Source organism: Ursus americanus, chromosome 14 (assembly GCF_024610735.1).
Source record: "Ursus americanus isolate L20-20 chromosome 14, mUrsAme1.1.p, whole genome shotgun sequence".
Classification (NCBI taxonomy): Eukaryota; Metazoa; Chordata; class Mammalia; order Carnivora; family Ursidae; genus Ursus; species Ursus americanus.
In genome coordinates this window covers 26,300,514-26,319,781 of record NC_142140.1, presented here as the reverse complement: position 1 = coordinate 26,319,781, position 19,268 = coordinate 26,300,514, and the positions used below count along the sequence as shown (strand labels likewise).

Genomic DNA, 19,268 nt, shown 5'->3' with positions numbered 1-19,268 from the left:
TGTAGGGCTGAAAAAGTCTTCAGCAAACAACCTCACAAGGTAAGTATGAGGACTATCAATAGCCCCATTTTACAGACGAAGAAGCTGAGGCTCGGGATCAGTGAGCAGATGTCAGAAAAAGGGCTAGAACCCAGGTCTCAGACAATGCTGAGAGATGAGAAGGGGTGGGATCGTGGTGTAAGATACGGGATTTGAATTTGCCCATGCATGCACGCACGCGTGCGTACACACACACACACGCACACACGCACGGTTGGAATCTAGAGTGCATACCTTCTGCTTTTGTCTGTCTTTATACTATCTATCCTTCTCTGATAACAAAACCTTTCCCTCTGGGAACTGTCCCTCCAGCTGAAGCTGTCGATCACCTGACTCTAGGTGGTACATGATACCAGCCCCCTCAACGCCGTGACTGGCCCAGAAGTGGACAAGTCACGCAATCAGAGCCACACCGGGGGCTTTCGGGGACTGCCGCTTATTCCCTGTATGTGGACTTCTACGTGGTGGTTATGAGGAGGAGCTAAAACAATTTGGAAGAGGGGCTGGCGTATGGTGGATGCACACTTACTCTTTGCTGTTTATTTGGCTTCTTTGGAAAGCTCTTATTTCCCTGGACACCATAAGTACACACAGCAGAAACTCCTGCCCCATAAAATTAACAATGAAGCCCCCAAGCCCACTTAAATCTCCTGTTTTATTTGTTCATTTGTTCCCCACACAGACAAGAGAGTAATGTCTCTTTCAGAACCACTTCAACTGATTTGAATGATGAAAAAGCAGACCTTGGGGAGAGTCCCCATCCCTTATTAACTCTGAGTGGCAACTGTAATCAATGGGATTGCGAAAATAGGCCTTGCTTTTCAATCCGGCGATTTTAAAAATTAGACGGATTTTCATTCCTACTTGAATCAAGAGTGCAGAAACCATGTAAAACACAAATGTTCGGATGTGCTCATGGTATTTATTCATAGTATATTTTCACAATGTATTAATAAAGGAGAATAACACTTATTCATACACTGAGTATAACTTCTTCTGGAGCACTCTGGAGTTTGTTTGGCGTGGGAGGTTACTGCCAGGTTTTTCCTCGGCTCTTCGGGTTGTGGAAGTGGGCAGCATTTCTCAAACCGAGCACCTGCCAAGGGCCATGGGCAATGACTTCCCTTCTATCCGGTCAGAAGGGCAGAAAGACACTGACGTCAACTTCCATTTTGGAAATAAGTAACAAGCAGTAGATTAATGGAAGATGAGAAAGATCCGGGCGTCTTGTACTCTGCAGTTTGTCTTCTCACAAATGCTGGTTACGGCAGCAGCCATGAACACTGGCAGGGTCTTAGGCTCACGTCCCGAAGAGAAGTCATGTCACCAGCCCAGGTGTTTATGCACAAGGCAATCCTGATGACTAAGTTGTGAACTTCTCTGGGGTGCAGGGGGTGCTGAGGGTCACTCCATCCTGAGCATCCTCGGTCTTGCAACTGATAAACTTGGACAGCACTTTAGAACATCTTGGCACACTGTTGAGAGGATCCCACTTTCTCAGTATCACTCTGTGATGAAGTCGCTTTGCGGTATCCTCCATTTAACTTCAGAGAGATCAAGGCACCGTGAACTGGAGTGTTCATAACAAAAAAAGGAGAACAGAGTCCAACTCTCTTCCCAAATAGGCATGTCCAAAGAGAAGGATAAACAAGCTGGTCTTATTTTTCCAAGTGATTCTGTCCATTGCAAATTGTTCTTCCGTTCCTCCCTTTTATTAAAAATGTTTACATTTCTGAGTCTGATGATCACTTAAATATATATAATATATAGCACCAAGGCAGCAATTTTTTTTTCCCAGAGATCACATGAAACTGAATAGTTAACATAACTAATAACTGGAATGATCTGTGACGTCACTACATTCCTTATTGGCTGATACTCTCCTAGAAATGCCAAAATACACTTACACAACTCTTGTAGCACCTTGACGGCAGCTAGGTTGTTTGAAACAAACAAAGTACAATTCTCAAAAAGTAACCATAAAATCTTTACAGATAGAAGGTAAACAATAGTGTACCGTGACACTCAGGGATCACTGTTGTCATCGTACTACATATAACGTAGAGTACGTAAAACGCAGTGATCTGACCGCAAGGGACAAAATAATGCAAGAGGCAGTCATAATAGAGCCATTTTACGTACAAAAATATTACATCACAATAAATAATTTCAAACATAAATATTAAACTTTACATCATTAGGATATTCCACATGTATATACACACACACATATACATATACGTGTGTGTGTATACATGTATATATGTGCATATGTACACACACACACACTCATACAAGTACACACACACACACACAAACACACAAATTTAAGGTGGAGGTATTGCATGACTATCCTTCATCCATCCCATAATGGCTTCCTCTTCAGAGCACCTGAAAATAAACAAACCAAATAAGAAACGTAACCCGTCTGTCTCAAATGCCGTACGTAAGTCAAGAGTAGGTAACCCATACATTTTTACATACAGAATTTTAAAAATGACTATTTTCTCTAGATTTTAAAAGTGATGTATGTTTGCTATAAGAAACACGAACATTTCAGGGGAGTATAAAAAGAATAAAATAGGGACGCCTGGGTGGCTAGGTTGGTTAAGCATCTGCCTTTGGCTCAGGTCATGATCCCAGGGTCCTGGGGTCGAGTCCCACATCGGGCTCCCTGCTCAGCGGGGAGTCTGCTTCTCCCTCTGCATCCCCCGGCTTGTGCTCTCTCTCTCGCTCACTCTCTCCCTCTAATAAATAAAAATCTTAAAAAAAAAGAATAAAATAAAAAGCTACGAGCCAGAAATCTCTCACATGAGATAATGCTCTTCAAATATTGGTATATTTCCTTCCAGGTTTTTTCTAGACATACATGTAAATATTACGTATATATACTCACTCAAATTTTACTACACATAAACATATACAAACTTATTTTACTAGATATAAAATAAGTAAAATACATATAAAATGGGGATCTCTAGTGGATACCTGCTGACTTTGCCTGCCTCCATCTCATTTCCTCTTTTCTGATAGCAAACTCCTTCTTCTTCCTCTTCTAAATGAAGCTGTCCATCACCCAACTCCAGGTGGGTACATGAGCTCAGTCTCCTGGACATTGTGATTGGTTCAGAAGTGCCCAGGTGACCAGTGGGAGCCTGAGTTCTTGTGCAGAATGGATGCTGGAGGTGAGCATTTATCTGGGGCCATGAGCTGCAAAGATGACGTAAGCCTAGAGCTGCCAGGGACCATGGAGTGGGGGAGATGGTCTGCCAGAGAATGAAGCAAGCCTTGCTGACCGATGGGAGTATGAAAGGGTCTTGATGATTCCATTTGAGCCTCTCGATCCAGCTATGCCTGAAGCTACTCCACTGCTTGGCTCTCTCATTTATTTAAGGTGATAAGTTTCCTTTTTTTCCTGTTGCCTCTTGCAGTGGAAACAATCCTAATTTAAAGATCATCATTTTAAATATCGATGTTTAATCAAACAGTGAAATACTGATACATAAATGTCAGGTAGGTACTCCAATGTCATGATCTGAAGAGCCCTACAGGAGAATGGGCTGCTGAAAACTTGAAATAAGTTGTAGAAGGCTCATAGAATTGGCCGAAGGCACTGGGACAAGACAAAGAGTGACCACTTCAGTCCTCCACACAGCAGAGGGAGCATATACCAGCATAAGGTAGTTGGACCAGGCACTGTCAGACCTTAACATGTGTGACTCTCTTGTGGATTTGTTAAAATACAGATTCTGATTTTGTAGGTCTAGGGTAAGGCCCAAGAGCTTTCATTCCCAAAAGTTCCCAGGTGATGCTGATCACGGTAGTCCTTGGAGGACACTGAGTCACAAGCGTGTAGAACAGGGCATTCATCAAGGGCTCTTGTGCGGGTTCAGTGAAATAATGCCTGCAGAGTGCTCAGCACGGTGCCTGATGCACTGTCAGGAATCACTGAGTGCCATTACTATTACTCTTGCAGTACTCTCGAGCAGTATCTCAAACATGAATCCGTAAGTCACTTGAAGCAGAATTCCATGTGTTAAAAATACAGATTGTTAGATGGGCCAGAGACCTAAGGATCTCTAGAGATGGAGTCCAGTAAGTATTTTGAATAAACCCTGCAGAGGAGTCTGATGCAGGGAGCCTAGGGACCTCACATCCAAGGGTGAAGTGCCGAGGACCTCAGTCATGTGAGGGCAGACGAGCAGGACAGAGAAAGGTAGACTAGCACTGAGTCACTTCCAAGCTGCTTCACACTACCCTGGCTGGGGGCACCTGACCTGTATGTGCTAGTCATTAGTTTACAGAAAGAACAGGAGAGAGACAGAAAGAGAGAGAAACGTGGCACTTACTTACCTTAACTATAAAATTCGGACCTCCAGGCCAGTGCCAGAGGACGGAGTACATTTTCCACAGTAACCACCGCATTTTCCTATGACCCGGGTACCGTCCTGCAAGGAAATGCACGCTCTCAGACCACCTACTTGGCTAGTGTTTCCAGGGCTGCCACTGGCTTTGGGGAAATCTCTCTTGCATGCGCAGGAGGTAAGCCTTCAGAACAGAAGCAGAGCCCAGCACTCTCATGTGGTCTAAAACAGGGGCAGACAAACCAGGGTCTGCGGGCCCAGGGCAGCCTGTTTCTGTGTGGCCCATAAATCAAGAATGGTGTTTACCTTTTTAAGTGGTTGAGAAGAAGCAAACCAAGAATAATATTTCCTGACATGTGAAAATAATGGGAAATTCAAATTTCAGTATCCATAATAAAGTTTTATTGGAACACAGCCACGTTCATTGATTCATTTAATGTCTGTGCCTGTGTTCAGGCTCCCACAGCAGGATGAGTGGTGCTGACAGCTCACTGCTTTACCCGGCTACTGAGCGCCCTGCAAATCACGGTGACACCGCTGTAACTTGGCCGTGTTGTGAATGCTGGGCGTATCGCCCTATCATAACATTCTGCTTTATTTTATTACCCGTGCACACCATCATGTCAGAACCAGAAAACAAAAGTGACTTTGAATGTTGCTCTTTTAAGGCACCTTGGCTTAGGAACCATTCTGTTATCAAATTGAGATGGCAAAGCATTGTTTCTCCTGCAACGACGCCACAGCCACCGAGAAGAACACAGCACACACCAACGCTACCAACCTCAGCCTCGTCACACATTCCCAACTCACAAGGAAAGCAACGGTCGGACATTTAGAAAATTTACAACTGAAGATCTCCCCCACAGCGCAATTTCTTGACGTGCTAGCCAAGCAGCGAAAGCAGGGTACCCCAGGGTGAGTTACCGCCATCTTGTTTCATTGTAACAGGTGAACAAATGTGTCCAGAGAAAACGCATTGTTTAAGACTATTATCCTTTCGGTAGGAACAGTGGTTTGAGAAGTTAATGACATTGAAAGCAACATCAATAATTAAAACACAAGGCAAATAACTTTGGGTGGTATTTTTTGACTCTTGATGAGTTGATAGGTGGATAGTATCACTATCATTCCGTTGTTTATTTGAGGAGGTGAAGCCGAGTCTGAAGTGACTCAAGAATTAGCTTCTGTGAAGAGTCTGTGTGGAATGAGTTCAGGCAGGAAAGTTTCAAAGCAGTTGAGGAAACACTAGCGCCAAATAACTGAAGTGGCATCTACCAAGATTGTTGACGACTGACAGTAGTAAAAATATGCAGAAGCAGACAATGCGTTAATTGGCCAAATGTACAAAGCTCATAAAAATGTAAGATGTTGGGGCACCTGGGTGGCTCAGTCGGTTAAGCATCTGCCTTCTGCTCAGATCATGATCCCGGGGTCCTGGAATCGAGTCCTGCGTTGGGCTCTTCACTCAGTGGGGAGCCTGCTTCTCCTCCCACTCTACCTCTATGCTCTCTCTCTTACTTTTGCTCACTCTCTCGCTTTCAATTAAATAAATAAAAATTTTAAAATGTAAGATGTTCGAAGCCTATAATTACTCATTGTACTATCCCCCAATAGGCACGCTGCGGAAAACACAAGAAATCTATCAGGTGTCACCAGCAGTATCAAGGATAAACATCTTCTGCTACCATGAACTTATCCATCATCAGTTTTATAAACTTTTTGTCCGAACTAGAAGCTGAACACCCCACTCACGCTACCATCCAGCAGTTGGATAACTGAGCAGTGGTAAAGTTTTACTGTGAACTTTTGAGCTTAGGGCTGGGATTAAAATTCTTCTGAATGAGAGCTGCTCTCCATTGCTGTCACTGGACACTTACTGGCTTTGCCCATTAGCCATGGCTATGGATTTGACAATATTTCCTAGCGAATCAAACGTAAATTTCAAGGCAAGACTTCTACTTACAGGCAAACTTATACTGTGGTAAAGTCATTGTAATGGCAATTAACATCGTTTCAATCATAAGTAATGTTAGGCTGCTTTATGTACTTTGCATTCTACTGAAAGTTAAAACAAGAAGCTACATGTCATGCCACATACATTTTTGGCGGATATGTTTCCTGAGCCTAAGCTGCCATTCTAGCAGCATCTTTTGGACTCTGATGTAAGTGCAAAGAAAATACCATAATTCAAAATCCATGTAACAAGGCAATCGAGGAGGTTCCATTTTGCTTTCAACAGCAAGTGCTTAATCTGCGATGTAATGACAGGCTGAAGAAAAATCTAACAGAATTCTAGAAATGCCTGCCAACCCATGAATATGCTCAATTAAAATTACACGGTTGTGGATTATATCAGTGTCTGTGTAAAAATATATTTATAAAGATGAAATACAGAAAATCTCATCTCTGATCAGCATTAATAAACACTTATCACCAATTTTGATGATAGATAAGTAAGCAAAATATTCAGCTAATTAAGCAAAATACTACCCTCTCCAAATATTCCCTTCTTCTCATTGGTAAAAATGTATGGCAAAAAAATTGAACTCAATTATTATTTTTAAAACTGAATCAATAAGAATTTTGTGCAAATTTCTTTCCACTCTTGTCATATAAATACATATATAATATTATTGATTTTGCCTCCTGGCTGGCAAAATCTAAAATGTTTATAAATAAGTATAAATTATTTGGTTTTTCACAGAAGTTTGCTGGCCCCCAGTCTATCCTTTCCTGCTTCTCCAGATTCATCTGTGACTCTCCAGATACCATCCTTTCCCTCTACCCCACCCCTGACCTCTGCATTTCTTTGGGTTGTTCTGACATGCCCCTTATCGCATAGGCCTCTTGCACATATGATGCCATTTCCTCTAATTGGAACTCTCTTCCATGTCCCTCTCCCCTCTGGGTGCACTGGACCACCCCACCTTTTGACTGTTAAATTCTTCAGAACCCAACCCAGGGGCCACTTCCTCTCAGACACCTGCCCCACAGCAGCCTGTAAAACTGGGTAATTCTTTCTTTACAGCTGTCTTCCTGCTACAGTGAAAGCCCTGTGATGGTAAGGCCAATGTCTTTTTCAATTCCAAGGTCTCCAGAACCCAAGAGTGTATGGCTCAGAGTGAGACTAAATACACATTTGTTAAATGAATGAGTAAATGAGAGGCTGAAGCTGATGTACACCCTTCTTCTGGACCTACAATTCCGACTGCTCGGCTAATTCGTTCCCCTAACACTTGACCATGCTTCAAAGAACTCCCTGGCTACTTGTAACAGTATCTCACTGTGTAAATTTACCAGGTCATACCCGTCCCCCTCCACCCCTCCATTCCTGCCTAGTGTTCGGCATCTTAGATGGTTCACATTTTCCACTATTGGGAACAACATTGTGATGAGCCCTACTTCTGCCTACATTTCAGGGTATCTTTGGGCTACATTCCCAGAACTGGGTCAAGGGCATGAAGATTTGCTTCCTATGGCCAAATTATGGAAGTCTCTTACAAATAATGAATCATCTTGTTTAAAAAGAAAGAAAAAAGCTTTGCCAATTTAACAAAGAGAACAAAATAGTTTCTCTTTGAAAAATTTGCTTGCCTTTGATTATGAGTGATATTAAGTTGGAAGAGTGATTTCTAAGACCCTAATTGGTCCTGCGTTTAGGGGCTCATATTAATTCTGGAGCTAGTCTGACACCACCAACCGGATCTGATGCCAGATCAGCCTGCTAGCTAGCTCCAGCCGTCTACCTTCTAGAAGGTTCTAGCTAGGAAACTTCTCCACAGGCTGAAGCACTAGTCTGCAGGCCTGGAGAATGCTGATGCGCTGGAATGTCTTCTGTCTCATTCAAGCTCATGCTTTATCCACACTCTCTCCTGACCCAGCAGTGGAGAGAACCAGGGTCAGACTGCTTGGGGCTTGTACTGCATTTTTAAATAACCTCTCTAAGCCTCGGTCTCCTGGTGCATCTGTAAAATGGGGGATACTATTTGTCTCCCCTCAGAGGTCTGCGGTAAATGCAAGAATGTATAAAGAGTACTTAGCAGACTACTTGGCCAGATGTATGTGCTCAAAAAATATTAGCTATTATTATCATAAAAGTAGTTTTTTATGTGTGAATCTCCACCATAGCCTATTCTCATGGAGATGAGGAAAAGTCTGGCTAATCATAAAGCTGCTGATAATGGCTTTGCAACGTTCATGCTATTTCACTAATTGGAACTCTGTTAATTTGATTTAGATAGAGTCTGAGCTAAAACTTATCATTTTTACTACAGAGTACAAAGGAAAAAAATACTGGGAAAATGATTAGCATAAACATGATTGTCATGGAAACTGCCTATTTTAGAGAAAAAGGTATATTTTCCAGCATCTTAGAAATACCCATTCGCATACAATGAAACACTAATTATAAATCACTTTTATTTCTTCATTAGAGCAAGCCCTGTAAAAATCTCTTTCAAATGAATATTTTGTTAGCTTAGTTTGAGCTATTATATATAATTAAAACAAGTGACTCTCTCTTCCATTATGAACAGTTAATATTTCATACTTCTCACTAGTTTTTTTCTGGTTTTCTCAGTCAATATGACCCGGGGAAGTAGGCTCATGTGATTTAGAAAAGTCAGCACATCTATGTTGAAGTGTGTTTATTTACATTTCTTCGGAATGTGCAGGTGGTGAACTGCCCATAAAACACAGGAGATCTATCTATCAATCGATCGATGTACACGTGTGTGTGTGTGTGTGTGTGTGTGTGTGTGTGTGTTTCTCAGTATAACCCTAGAGGGTCACATATATGTGAATACATACATTGTCTAACATTTAGAATATCTTTAAACATCTAACTTCTATAGGAATGTACAGAAGAAAACATATACATGTATAAAATGTGATTTTTCTCTACTGGCCTACGGTGTGATTCTTAGACTGTGGCAGTTGGATTTTCATAAGTGAATTGCGAGTTGGGAGGCAGTCCATGGTAGGTGAATGAGAGCTGATTCTGTCCCACGTATACATACGCACCCTGCCCCCCACCCAACGTTTATCTCGTGTTACCTTAACTCCACGGGTTGTAAATGAGCTAAAAGATATAAACTGAGTCCATCTCCTCTATGACAATAAGGAGTTCATTAATTTTTAATTTCAAAGCAATTCTTCAATCTACAACACTTCTCCCAGCACAAGGAATGTGGTTAGGGCCTAGGGCCAGGCAGCCAGGCCTCAGAAACACAGGCCCCTAGCTCCTTGCTGACCCCACAGCTTCCCGAGGCAAGCAAAGAAGCAAAGGGACTGGTGAACGCCTCTCCCATGTGGCTGGAAGTGTACCTCCCCTCACTCTGCTCAGCTCTCAAGACCGTTCCAGAACCTCCTCCTGAACAGAGGGTCAGAAAGCAGCTCTGAGAACGGGCGTGTGCACAGGACCTCTGGATGGGGCCGAGGGCGCTTTCATATACTGGGCACATTCGTGAGTTGAGGTGCACGGAATGTCACTGGCAGAGGGGCTCGGTATTTCAACATGCTCTCTCCAGTCTCACATCCGGGCCGTGCTCCCCTCTCTGTCTGTCTGTCCCTCACTCACAAGTGGAATAGAAACTCACTAGTTCCTGAGCACGGCAGGGGAAGCTAAAGCACTCCTGGGCCAAGGGGGTGTCCCACCGGCCTCATTCCCAGCTGGGGTGGGGGGCCCACAGGGGCAGGACCCCCAAGGTTCTCTGGGTGCCAGCGAGGTCCAGACTCAGCCCTGGCTCAGGTCACACAGTCCCCCGTCCTTCCGCTTTTCCATCTCAAGCCAGCCTATGTCCTTCGTCACCTTGGCCAGCTCCTAAAACCTGACTGCAAGCCTCGAGGCAGGGAAGCGTGGTAACATTAAGCGCTAACACCGCTCCTGTGCCTGCTGTTTGCCCAGAGACATCACACAGCTTTTGGACCCTAGTTCACGTATGCCCTCCAAGAACCCAGTCACGATCCTCATTTTATGGACGAATAAACCACACCCCAGCCCACCCTCCAAGAAGTGAAGTACGTCTCTCAGGAGCTAGTGAGGGCAGGAGCAGGCAATGCTACCGGAGAGTCTGCGAGCTGAACCTCTGTACTCTGCAGCTGTGAGAGCTTTCACCTCAGCACTGGGGGGGTCCTGCTGCTGGTTGGGACCGGGGATCCCTCTGTGACATCATGTGCTTACCCTCCACCCACCTTCTCACACTCCCTTCCCAGAGTTGATGAGAAAGCGGGGAAAATGGGGTTTAATGCATGGAATTTGCCTATTAAGTGTAGCTATTTCCATAATAAAAGTGATTGTTTTTATTAGTTAAAAATAGGAGAAATGTCTTTCCATGACACATGGGGAGCCCCCAGTGAACATGACAGTGAGACTTATTTTTACTGGTTCTTCTTTCTGATGATGAGACAGTGGTTCTGGTGATTCAGGTTTATCCTGGATATGACTAGAGTTTCCCTGCAGTTTTGCTTGGGGAAAACATTTTATTGCCAACCAGGTTTGGGGAATTGAGGTTTTCACTATGCCTTTTTCCCTGTAGCTTCCAGCAGAAAAGGGAAGAAAAGTAAGGAGTGATGATTTGAGACTGAATCAGAGCAGGGCCATTTGGAGGTGAGAGGATGATGACTGGCCAGGGTCCGAGTGCCACAGAGGACCAGGCCTCAGTCCCTTGGGGACACCGTGGCAGGTAACGGTGGGAGCAGGACAGTATGCAGTTTTGCAAACTGTGTTCCATTACACGGAATACAGGTTATTCGGAGAAATTAAAAGGTCTGACTTTGAAAAGAAGGTTCTGGGGTGATCTAACAGGTCAGTGTTTCTCAAAATGTGGTCCTAGGCCAGGGGCATCAGCACCACCCAGGAAATTGTTGGAAATGTACATTTTGGGTCCCTCCTGAGGCTGGCTGTGTTTTTTTTGTTTGTTTGTTTGTTTGTTTTTGTTTGTTTTGAGGGGGGAGGGGCAGAGGGAGAGCGAGAATCCCAAGCAGGCTCCATGCCCAGTGCAGAGCCCGATGTGGGGCTCGATCTCACCACCCTTGAGATCATGACCTGAGCCACCCAAGCACCCCGAGGCTGGCTGTGCCCTGCAGGTGATGAGTCCCGCAGGTGACGCTGATACACACTCCAGTTTGAGAACCACTGATTTAGGGGAACACCGGTTTGAACTTTATTCCAACCTTAATACACGAATGCTTACTGTGGTCTTCAAGAGGGAAACAAAATGTACAGTTTTTTCCCAGATGTCTTCAGCCAGGGAGGCCCATTTTCATGGAGCATCCTCAGGGGATGCTGCTCTGAGAACCACGTAGCAGGTGAGGCACACAGAGCAGCATTTGTCGGGGCTGCCAAGAGCTACAGATGGTTTCCACCTGGCTCCCTGGGATTCATAAGGAGTGCTCGACAGACCCTTGAGATTAATTTTAAGCTCAGGCTCTCTGAGCTGTCATGTAACACCAAGATTTAAAAAAAGGAAAATGCTGGCAGGCAACTGTCAAACCAACTCCCTCCAGCAAAGGCTAACTTCTCTCAAAGGCTTGGGAACCGGCCAACATTGCAGGGTAGTGATCATTCTCTCCAGCAGGTGGCGCTCCCTGCCGTAATAATTTTTAGTTTCCAAATGAAAACAGCAATGGTGATAGGGACTAACAGGATGAAACTTACGTTACAGAGTTTACATAGATGGGTTCCTACAGAATCATGCTTCAGGTCCAACCATTCTGGACAGTTAATTTTTTGTTTCTCTGAGCGACTGAACCATAATATATGGACCCCGAGGGTTAGTGGCCGGGAAGAACATTATAATTTGGGAGCACTTTTTAAAACACGTGTGCATCAGCTATCTTTATTCCTTTCAGTGCAAAGGAAAACATTTAATGATTTATGAGCAATCAATACGGCCATTTAATGAATCAGATTTGAGGTGGTTGATTGGCTTAGAGAAAAAAGGGAGTAAGATGGTTTTTTTTCGTAGACAAATTTAACCCTGGCAGCTAAAAAAATGGGCTTGGGAAACTTTGGGATTTCCCTGGGAAGTCACAACTGATGTTTCTTCCTGGGGGGAAGCAGCTTGAATATCTTCTTTGTATTCTGATTTTGATAAGGTTTAGCAAATAAAAATACAGGACACCCACTTAGATGTAAATTTCAAATAAACAATTTTTTTTAGACTAAATATATCCCATGCAATGTATAAGACAAGCGTACAGTAAAAAAAAAAAAATTTGCTGCTTGTTTATTTCAAATTCCAATTTAACTGGGCGTCCTGTATTTGAGCTGACAACCCTACTTTGGAATGACACCTGCTTTTCCAGTTCTCGTCTTCTTTTTCCTCCCCTCCCCACATTTCTGAGGAGACCCCAGGGTGGGGGTCATGGTGGAAGCAGGACTTGGGACCCCGGGTCATACTCTGGGAAATTTCCCATTTGTCCATGGGTCAGTTTCCTACCCCAGGTGCTCAGAAGTTCTGAGGGAAGCCTGGTAACAGGCAGCAGTTTCTGCCCTGGCTCTATAAGAGAGCTGCCTAGGGAGTTTAAAACTCTACCCCTGCCTCAGGTTCCCGTTAGGAAAATCAAGCTGGGGCCAGGGCACATGCATTTTAAGCTTTCCCAGGTGATTCTAAGAAACAGCGCAGAGGAACAGTTGCATAGACCAGGGCTTCTCAAGCTGTGCTGTGCTCATGATCTATCTGGTGACCTTGGTCAGCGGCAGATCCTGACTGAGAAGCTCTGGGACCCCAGAAACTGCATTTCCCACAAGCCTCAGGTGATGCTGGTCCTCCGTGGGGACCACACCTTGAGTGGCGAGATTCCTGAGCATGAAAACCTGGTTATTGTGGAACCCCTGAGTGTTTCTCTAACTCTCCGGAAACATCCCCTGATAAGTTCTCCCTTTCTTCCAGCCTCCTTTACATCTCAAGTTTTCTTAAGACAACAACAAACATCTTTTTCCTCAAGTTCACAAAAGGAATCTCATGCTGGCTAACTGCAAAGTGTCCGAGCCACCCACTCTCTTAGAGGCTTCTTCCTGCTTTCAACTTCCTGGTTAAGTATCGCCTGATTACTTGGATGGTTCACAGGTTCACAACTCAGGGAAGAATTCACCAGAAGGGAAGAACAGGGCTCCTTCTGATGCACTCACTTACACATGCTTCACTTTCAATTTATTTCCTAAATTCTCTCCCTGACACTTTGCAAAATGGTTTGAGGAAGTGGGAAAGCACATTCGTTCCTTTAGCACCACCACAACAGACGAATAGGGAAGGAAGGAAAGAGAAAACAAAACCCATCCGAAGCCACTAGGTAACCTTACCCGGGACTTCTTAATGTCGGAGACAGCATAATTCCCTTGTGATATCCATCTGGCTGATTCAGTTAAAGACAGGCCGGTTCCGTAAAGGTTGATGCTAAAACGACCCTGGAAAAAATGGCCAATGAAAAAGATTTTTAGTCCACGTGATGTCTTAAGCAAAGGCCACACAGTAAAAGGGACCTTGGAAGAGAGGACATCAATTAATTATGATAGCTACTAATTAATGAAGGTTTTTCTGTAAGGAGGGAGGGAGGTCTGGGCCAGGCACTTTGCATGCATCATCTCATGCATCCTAAGAGCACTATGAAGGGGTTCTCTTTACAGATGGGGAAGCTGAGGCTCAGAGGAGGTGATTAACTTCTGCAGGATACAGTGAGAGTCCAAATCACATTTTCCTGACTTCAAAGTCCTCGCTCTCAACCAGCGCCATTCTGCTTCCCTAACACAGCAATCCTGATGTTGCTCACAATTATCAGATTCCTTCAGGAACAAAATGCCACAGTGTAATTTTTCTAACAAGATCTCGCTGCCAAAGCTTTCCGGGCTGCCGCTCCCTGCCGCGCAGAGCACTCTGCGTACTAAGCACAGCGGGGCGGGACTTCAAAGGAGAGGCGCGTTCTCCGAAACCGCCAGCAGAGAGCGCGCGCGGCCCGTTCTACGCGGCCTGCTGCCGGGACGCCGCTTCCACGCCCCGGGATCCCAGGTCCCAACCCGGCTCCAGGATTCCTTTCAAAACGGGGGGGCTGGGGTTTCCAGGTTTATTTCCAAGAAGCCGCTGCAGCAGAGCTCCTCTCTTGCTTTCCCCATCTGTCTCTTTCTCGTTTTCAAAAATGACTCCACAAAAGCACCTGAAATTATTTGTAGAGGCTTTCTATCCCACAACGAGCAGTTTCAGAATTGAAAATGTTCTGCACCAACAGGCTCACGGACAATGCTTCCTCTCTTCCTCTCTGAACCTTACACAATCCCGTACTTTGTCAAAGCAGTCTTTAATAAAGTGAGGAGGAGGAGGAGGGCAGTGAGCTGGAGACTCCCAGCCAGCCAGAGCTCAGTGTAAAAACTCGGCTCTTTCCCCCCGGGGGTAGGAAACCCTGGACAGATTTTTTTTTTTTTAGTCTCTCAGAAACCCAGTTTGTCCATCTGTAAAATGGAAGATAATAACAGTACCCGCCTCAGAGCACTGCAGGGAGGACCAAGTGAAATTAGCCAAGCAGCACACAGCTGGTACCTAGTAGATACTCAGAAATACGTGTAGCAGGTGTTTTGTGTTGGTTGTCTGACTCCAATAGAACAGTAAGCTTGGTGAGGGGAGGTCCTCGTGTTGCTTTATTTCCATCAGTAATGGTTTGTAACACGTGACCAGGCACTTGCTAGATTCTTAATAAATATTCCACCCTAGCTCGTCCACTATGATGTCTGGGACTAGTAGTGTACCCTGCAGGTGCTCCTCTCCATACCAGTGCCATTGATATTTACAGAGTTTAGCAGAGTTTAGAAACCCCTCTGAGGCCTCAGATTCCACATCTATAACATGGGGACAGCTGGATTCCAACTCCCAGAAGTGATGCGGGGGATTAGTCTGGTCTAAGTTAGTGGCTCTCAACAGGGGATGATTTTGCCCCCAGATATTTGCAATATCTAGGGATATTTCTGGTTGTCCTAACTGGCAGGTGTGTGTGTGTTCCTAGCATCTGGACGGTAGGACCAGAGATCTTGCTAAACATCCTGCCATGCACAGTGCAGTCCCCACAACAGAGAATGATCCAGCCCCAGACATGAATAGCGCGGAGGTTGAGAAACTCTGGTACACAGAATGCATATTTCCTAGAATCCAGACTCCACTACGTTTAGTGTGACCTCAGGCGAATGGTTTCACTTTCCTGAGTCCATCTGTAAAATGGGTTAGTAACGTCTAACCTGCAAATAGGGAATTAGATAGAAGGTATAACATGCCTAACTCATAACCTGGCAGAGAGTAGGTGATGTCTTAAAAACATATTTGGAAATTATTTTATGACAGTACTCTACAGATGTTAGTGGCTGTTAGGTCAAGTAGCCTCAACAGGAGTTCACGATTGCGGCTGCGCCGAAGCACGAAGCCCGCCTGGCCTGGCCCACCAGACACGGGCCTCTCCGAGTTGCACCACCCCCTCCCTGTCCCACCGACTGCCTCCTCATTCCACTCTCCCGCCTACTCATCCCCCGAGGCGGATGTTCACGTGTAATGTCCAGACCACATCACTGCCCAGGATCCCTCTCTTTCCCCCCTCCCCACCCTGCTTCCCATGCTGCCAGTCCCCCCACCCCTGCACTGCAGAAAAGGTAGAGTGGATCGGCTTTGATCTCCAGGTTCTTGGAAGGTCCATGCCACTGACCTGGCTTCTAGCCTAAGAACGGCCCCAGCTGATCCGGAGGTCCCGGATCTGAGCATACACCACATGCACGGTTAGCTAGACCTGCTCTCTCAGAGCACGCGATACACCTCATGAAACAGGAGATCTTCCTCCTTATTGTGTTTCCACCTTTCTCAGATCCGGGACCTGCATTTCTGCTGCTAAGAACTACCCTAAGTTGAGGGCCGCCCAAGGAGACTTACTGTCTCTTAGCTCCAGGTGGGACATCGTTGCTCCTATGGGGGCCTCATCTTCAGGGGGTAGAGGGCCTGAGAGTGATAACTACTAGCTCCTGTTGCTGATTTAGGAGAATAGAAGTAATTCAGAGTTACGCGTACGCTACAGGATCCGGAGAGATTTGTGAAAGATGTGCCTGAGACAAAGAAAGGTTTTGCTTTGTTGGGACAAAAGGGAAGGCGGCAAAGTCTTGTCTGCAAGGGTGTCAGGAAGACACATGAGCCAGCGTGGGTTTGCACTCAGACACACTTGGGACCGAATCCGGCCTCTACTGAGCACCAGCTGTGTGGGTTGGGGCAAGCTACCCAATCTCCCGGTGGCTCCACTTTCTCACCTGAAAAGGGAGACATTCTCACAGGTCGCTGTGAGGATTACATGCTACACTGACTTAGAAATGCTGGGCAAAGTCTACAATCTAGGAAATCTTCAATAAATCCAACCAATACCAGCATCAACCACGACAATGCGGCATCCCCAGTGATCAGAACAGAAAACCACATTCTGGCTTTATTTTCAGTTGGGGGCTCTAGGGGAACCTGCTCTTATTGCTAAATAAATCCCCAAAGCAAAAGGGTGGATGGGTGGGGAGGAAGAAGCAGAGTGGCAAACAGAACGTCCCTCTGCTTTGACATCCGTGCAATCCTTAGGTGCGGGAAGGAGCCTGTGCTCCAAACACCTGGCCCAAGTGTGCTCCTGCAGACCTTCCCTGGAAAACCGATCTGCCACACACCCAGCTTTCACACTCACGTACTGGTGCTCAATTCAGGTCTGAGGAATAGAATTCTCAAAGTGCCCGATATGGTTTGAAGAATGGGCTAGGAAATATAAATTAGCTTCTCACTAGGCTTTCAGTTTTCTCATTTAGCAACTGCTTCAGGGGCAGGATTTAGCAAATCAATAAGTTCATTTGTCTCTGAATTATTAAAAGAAATGAATGCAAATTACCTTTGATTTACTTAAACTTCCCCAAAGATGCGCGCACAGAGAAACAAGAAAATCCCCGGACTTTTGAATAAGGCAGGACAGGGCTCATCTATTAGCTGTTAAAATGCAACCCATACCCATGGGGTGTTTGAAGTCATCAGCTGTTCTAAAGAAACAGCACTTCAAAAGTTTTCAATTCCTGGGTAATAGAGGCGAGGCCCCCTTTTACCATTATGCCCTTTGTTTATTTTCTTTCTCCCTGAGAGCTCCCTTTTCACTTCTCTAAAATGTTTAGCATTGCTTTCTGAAGCTGGGGGCTGAGAAAACACTTCGTTAAAAGAAAATTCAGATGTGTTTGTCTTTGGATGGTCTCTGTGGTTGGGCGTAAATCCATCCCGGGGACACAGTGCCTGGGATTCCAAATGCACCTCTAGGCCCCAGTCCCCGGACTTTTGAAGGCCTGTCGGCAAAGTGGGAAATTCCTGACCCAGAGTTTAGCAACAGCCCTGTGAATACCCCATGCAACCCAGAGCAAGAATGAGGGGCCAAGTACTCCTGCCCGTGATCACCGAATTCCTTCCCTTCTCAGGGCAGGAGCTTCTTGCAAAGACTGATGCTTGCTTTGCAAATTTGGCAGTGGGCTAATTATCACGCCAGCATGTTTCAAAAGGCAAGTTTAAACTTGCCACACCTCTAAAGGGGCCAGAAAGCGTGGAAGTACAGTTGGGCATTGCCATGGCCCTTCAGCGACTTCGCTGAGGAGGGAATCTAGTAGGCGATGAGAAACTTGCACGTCTTCGTCTGAACATGATACGTTTTATACCCTGAAGTAGGGGGAAGAATTTTTCTGTATCGTGCAATGTTTAGAATTTTTAATGGCTGGCCATGCTGTGTGAGCTCCATTTAGTGACAGAACGTTCCTGGGCTTGAAATTGGTTACTGGGGTGGGGCGGAAGGAGACTATTTACACCTTGGAAACTGGCAAAGGCTACAAAGCAGGGCTTTTCATTTTCTTAAAGAGCCAGTCAGGGACATAGAGCAGCGTGTCACTGCGTAATATTCATTTTATTAACCATCGTCATTTGTCTGAGCAAGCCTCTGCCATCTGACGTCTCACTTACTTCTAAATTTTTACCACCATAATAGGTGCATTTTGCTGAATGCAGAAGTCTGGCGTGTAGCTCTGCCGGGTTCCTTGGGAAGCACTAGGGATTCCTAGATTAGTAGCTCTGAGCATTGCTGAGACTGTTGACGCAGGCGGGCACACTGCCCTCCAGAGCAGCTCCTCTAACAGTAGTCCCAGGAGCGGATGCAGCCAAGGGTCCCCTGGGGGCAGGGTGGGATGTGGGTCCTCGGTCAGTGGAGCCCCCCACCCCCGCACATACCTGTGGGCACTTGGCGGCACTGTAGCAGTCCCCAGCTGTGGCAAAAGGGACAGGGTGCCCATCGCTCGTCCTGGCAAACTGTAAGTCAGTGGCTGTGGGGTTTCGGAGAAAGGGGGAGAAGACAGAAGGACAAAAAGGTACAGAAGGGACAACAGTCACAGAGAGGCAGAAGGGAAGGAGTGTAGTAAGAGAAAGAGTAAGAGGGAGTAGGAGAGAAAAAAGAAATCCAAAGGATCATTAGTGAGCAAATGGGTCCAGATGTGCGCTCGCTTTTCCCCCCATTATATTTGTGGTGCCAAGAGCCTCGTTCCCTGGGTTTCATCTGCACAGTCTCTTCACAGTATGGAAGCCAAAAGGGGGGTGTAAGATGACTTTGGACTTGGTTCTCATACACATAAAAATGTGAATCCCCTCCATTAAATGTAGTGTTCTTGGACGGTTGTGGATCTCCCGTACACCGCCTCCCAGGCTTAAGGACAGGAGGAAATAAGCCACAACAGCATTTCCAACTACTTAGGAGTCACTCCCTGAGGCTTCATCTGTCCTCCCATGGCCTATGCACTACTGTTGCCAAAATGTGGAGCAATTAGAACCCACATCTTGAAAGTATTAGCGGCAGTTT

At 45.5% G+C, this 19,268-nt stretch overlaps 1 protein-coding gene across 5 annotated transcripts in view; it reads right to left on the bottom strand.

Annotated features, from left to right (window-relative positions):
- Positions 1 to 941: 941 nt before the first annotated feature.
- ADAMTS9 (ADAM metallopeptidase with thrombospondin type 1 motif 9) overlaps positions 942 to 19,268 on the bottom strand; it is a 156,714-nt gene continuing 138,387 nt past the window's right edge. For all 5 annotated transcript variants that reach the window (XM_045807539.2, XM_087866877.1, XM_087866876.1 and 2 more), the window contains 4 exons: positions 18,647 to 18,738; positions 13,708 to 13,812; positions 4,393 to 4,487; positions 942 to 2,430 (listed from right to left, as the gene is read on the bottom strand). In XM_045807539.2, the coding sequence (XP_045663495.2) occupies positions 4,398 to 4,487; positions 13,708 to 13,812; positions 18,647 to 18,738 (287 nt within the window). In that variant the 3' untranslated portion in view covers positions 942 to 2,430; positions 4,393 to 4,397. The remainder of the gene's footprint in view (positions 2,431 to 4,392; positions 4,488 to 13,707; positions 13,813 to 18,646; positions 18,739 to 19,268) is intronic.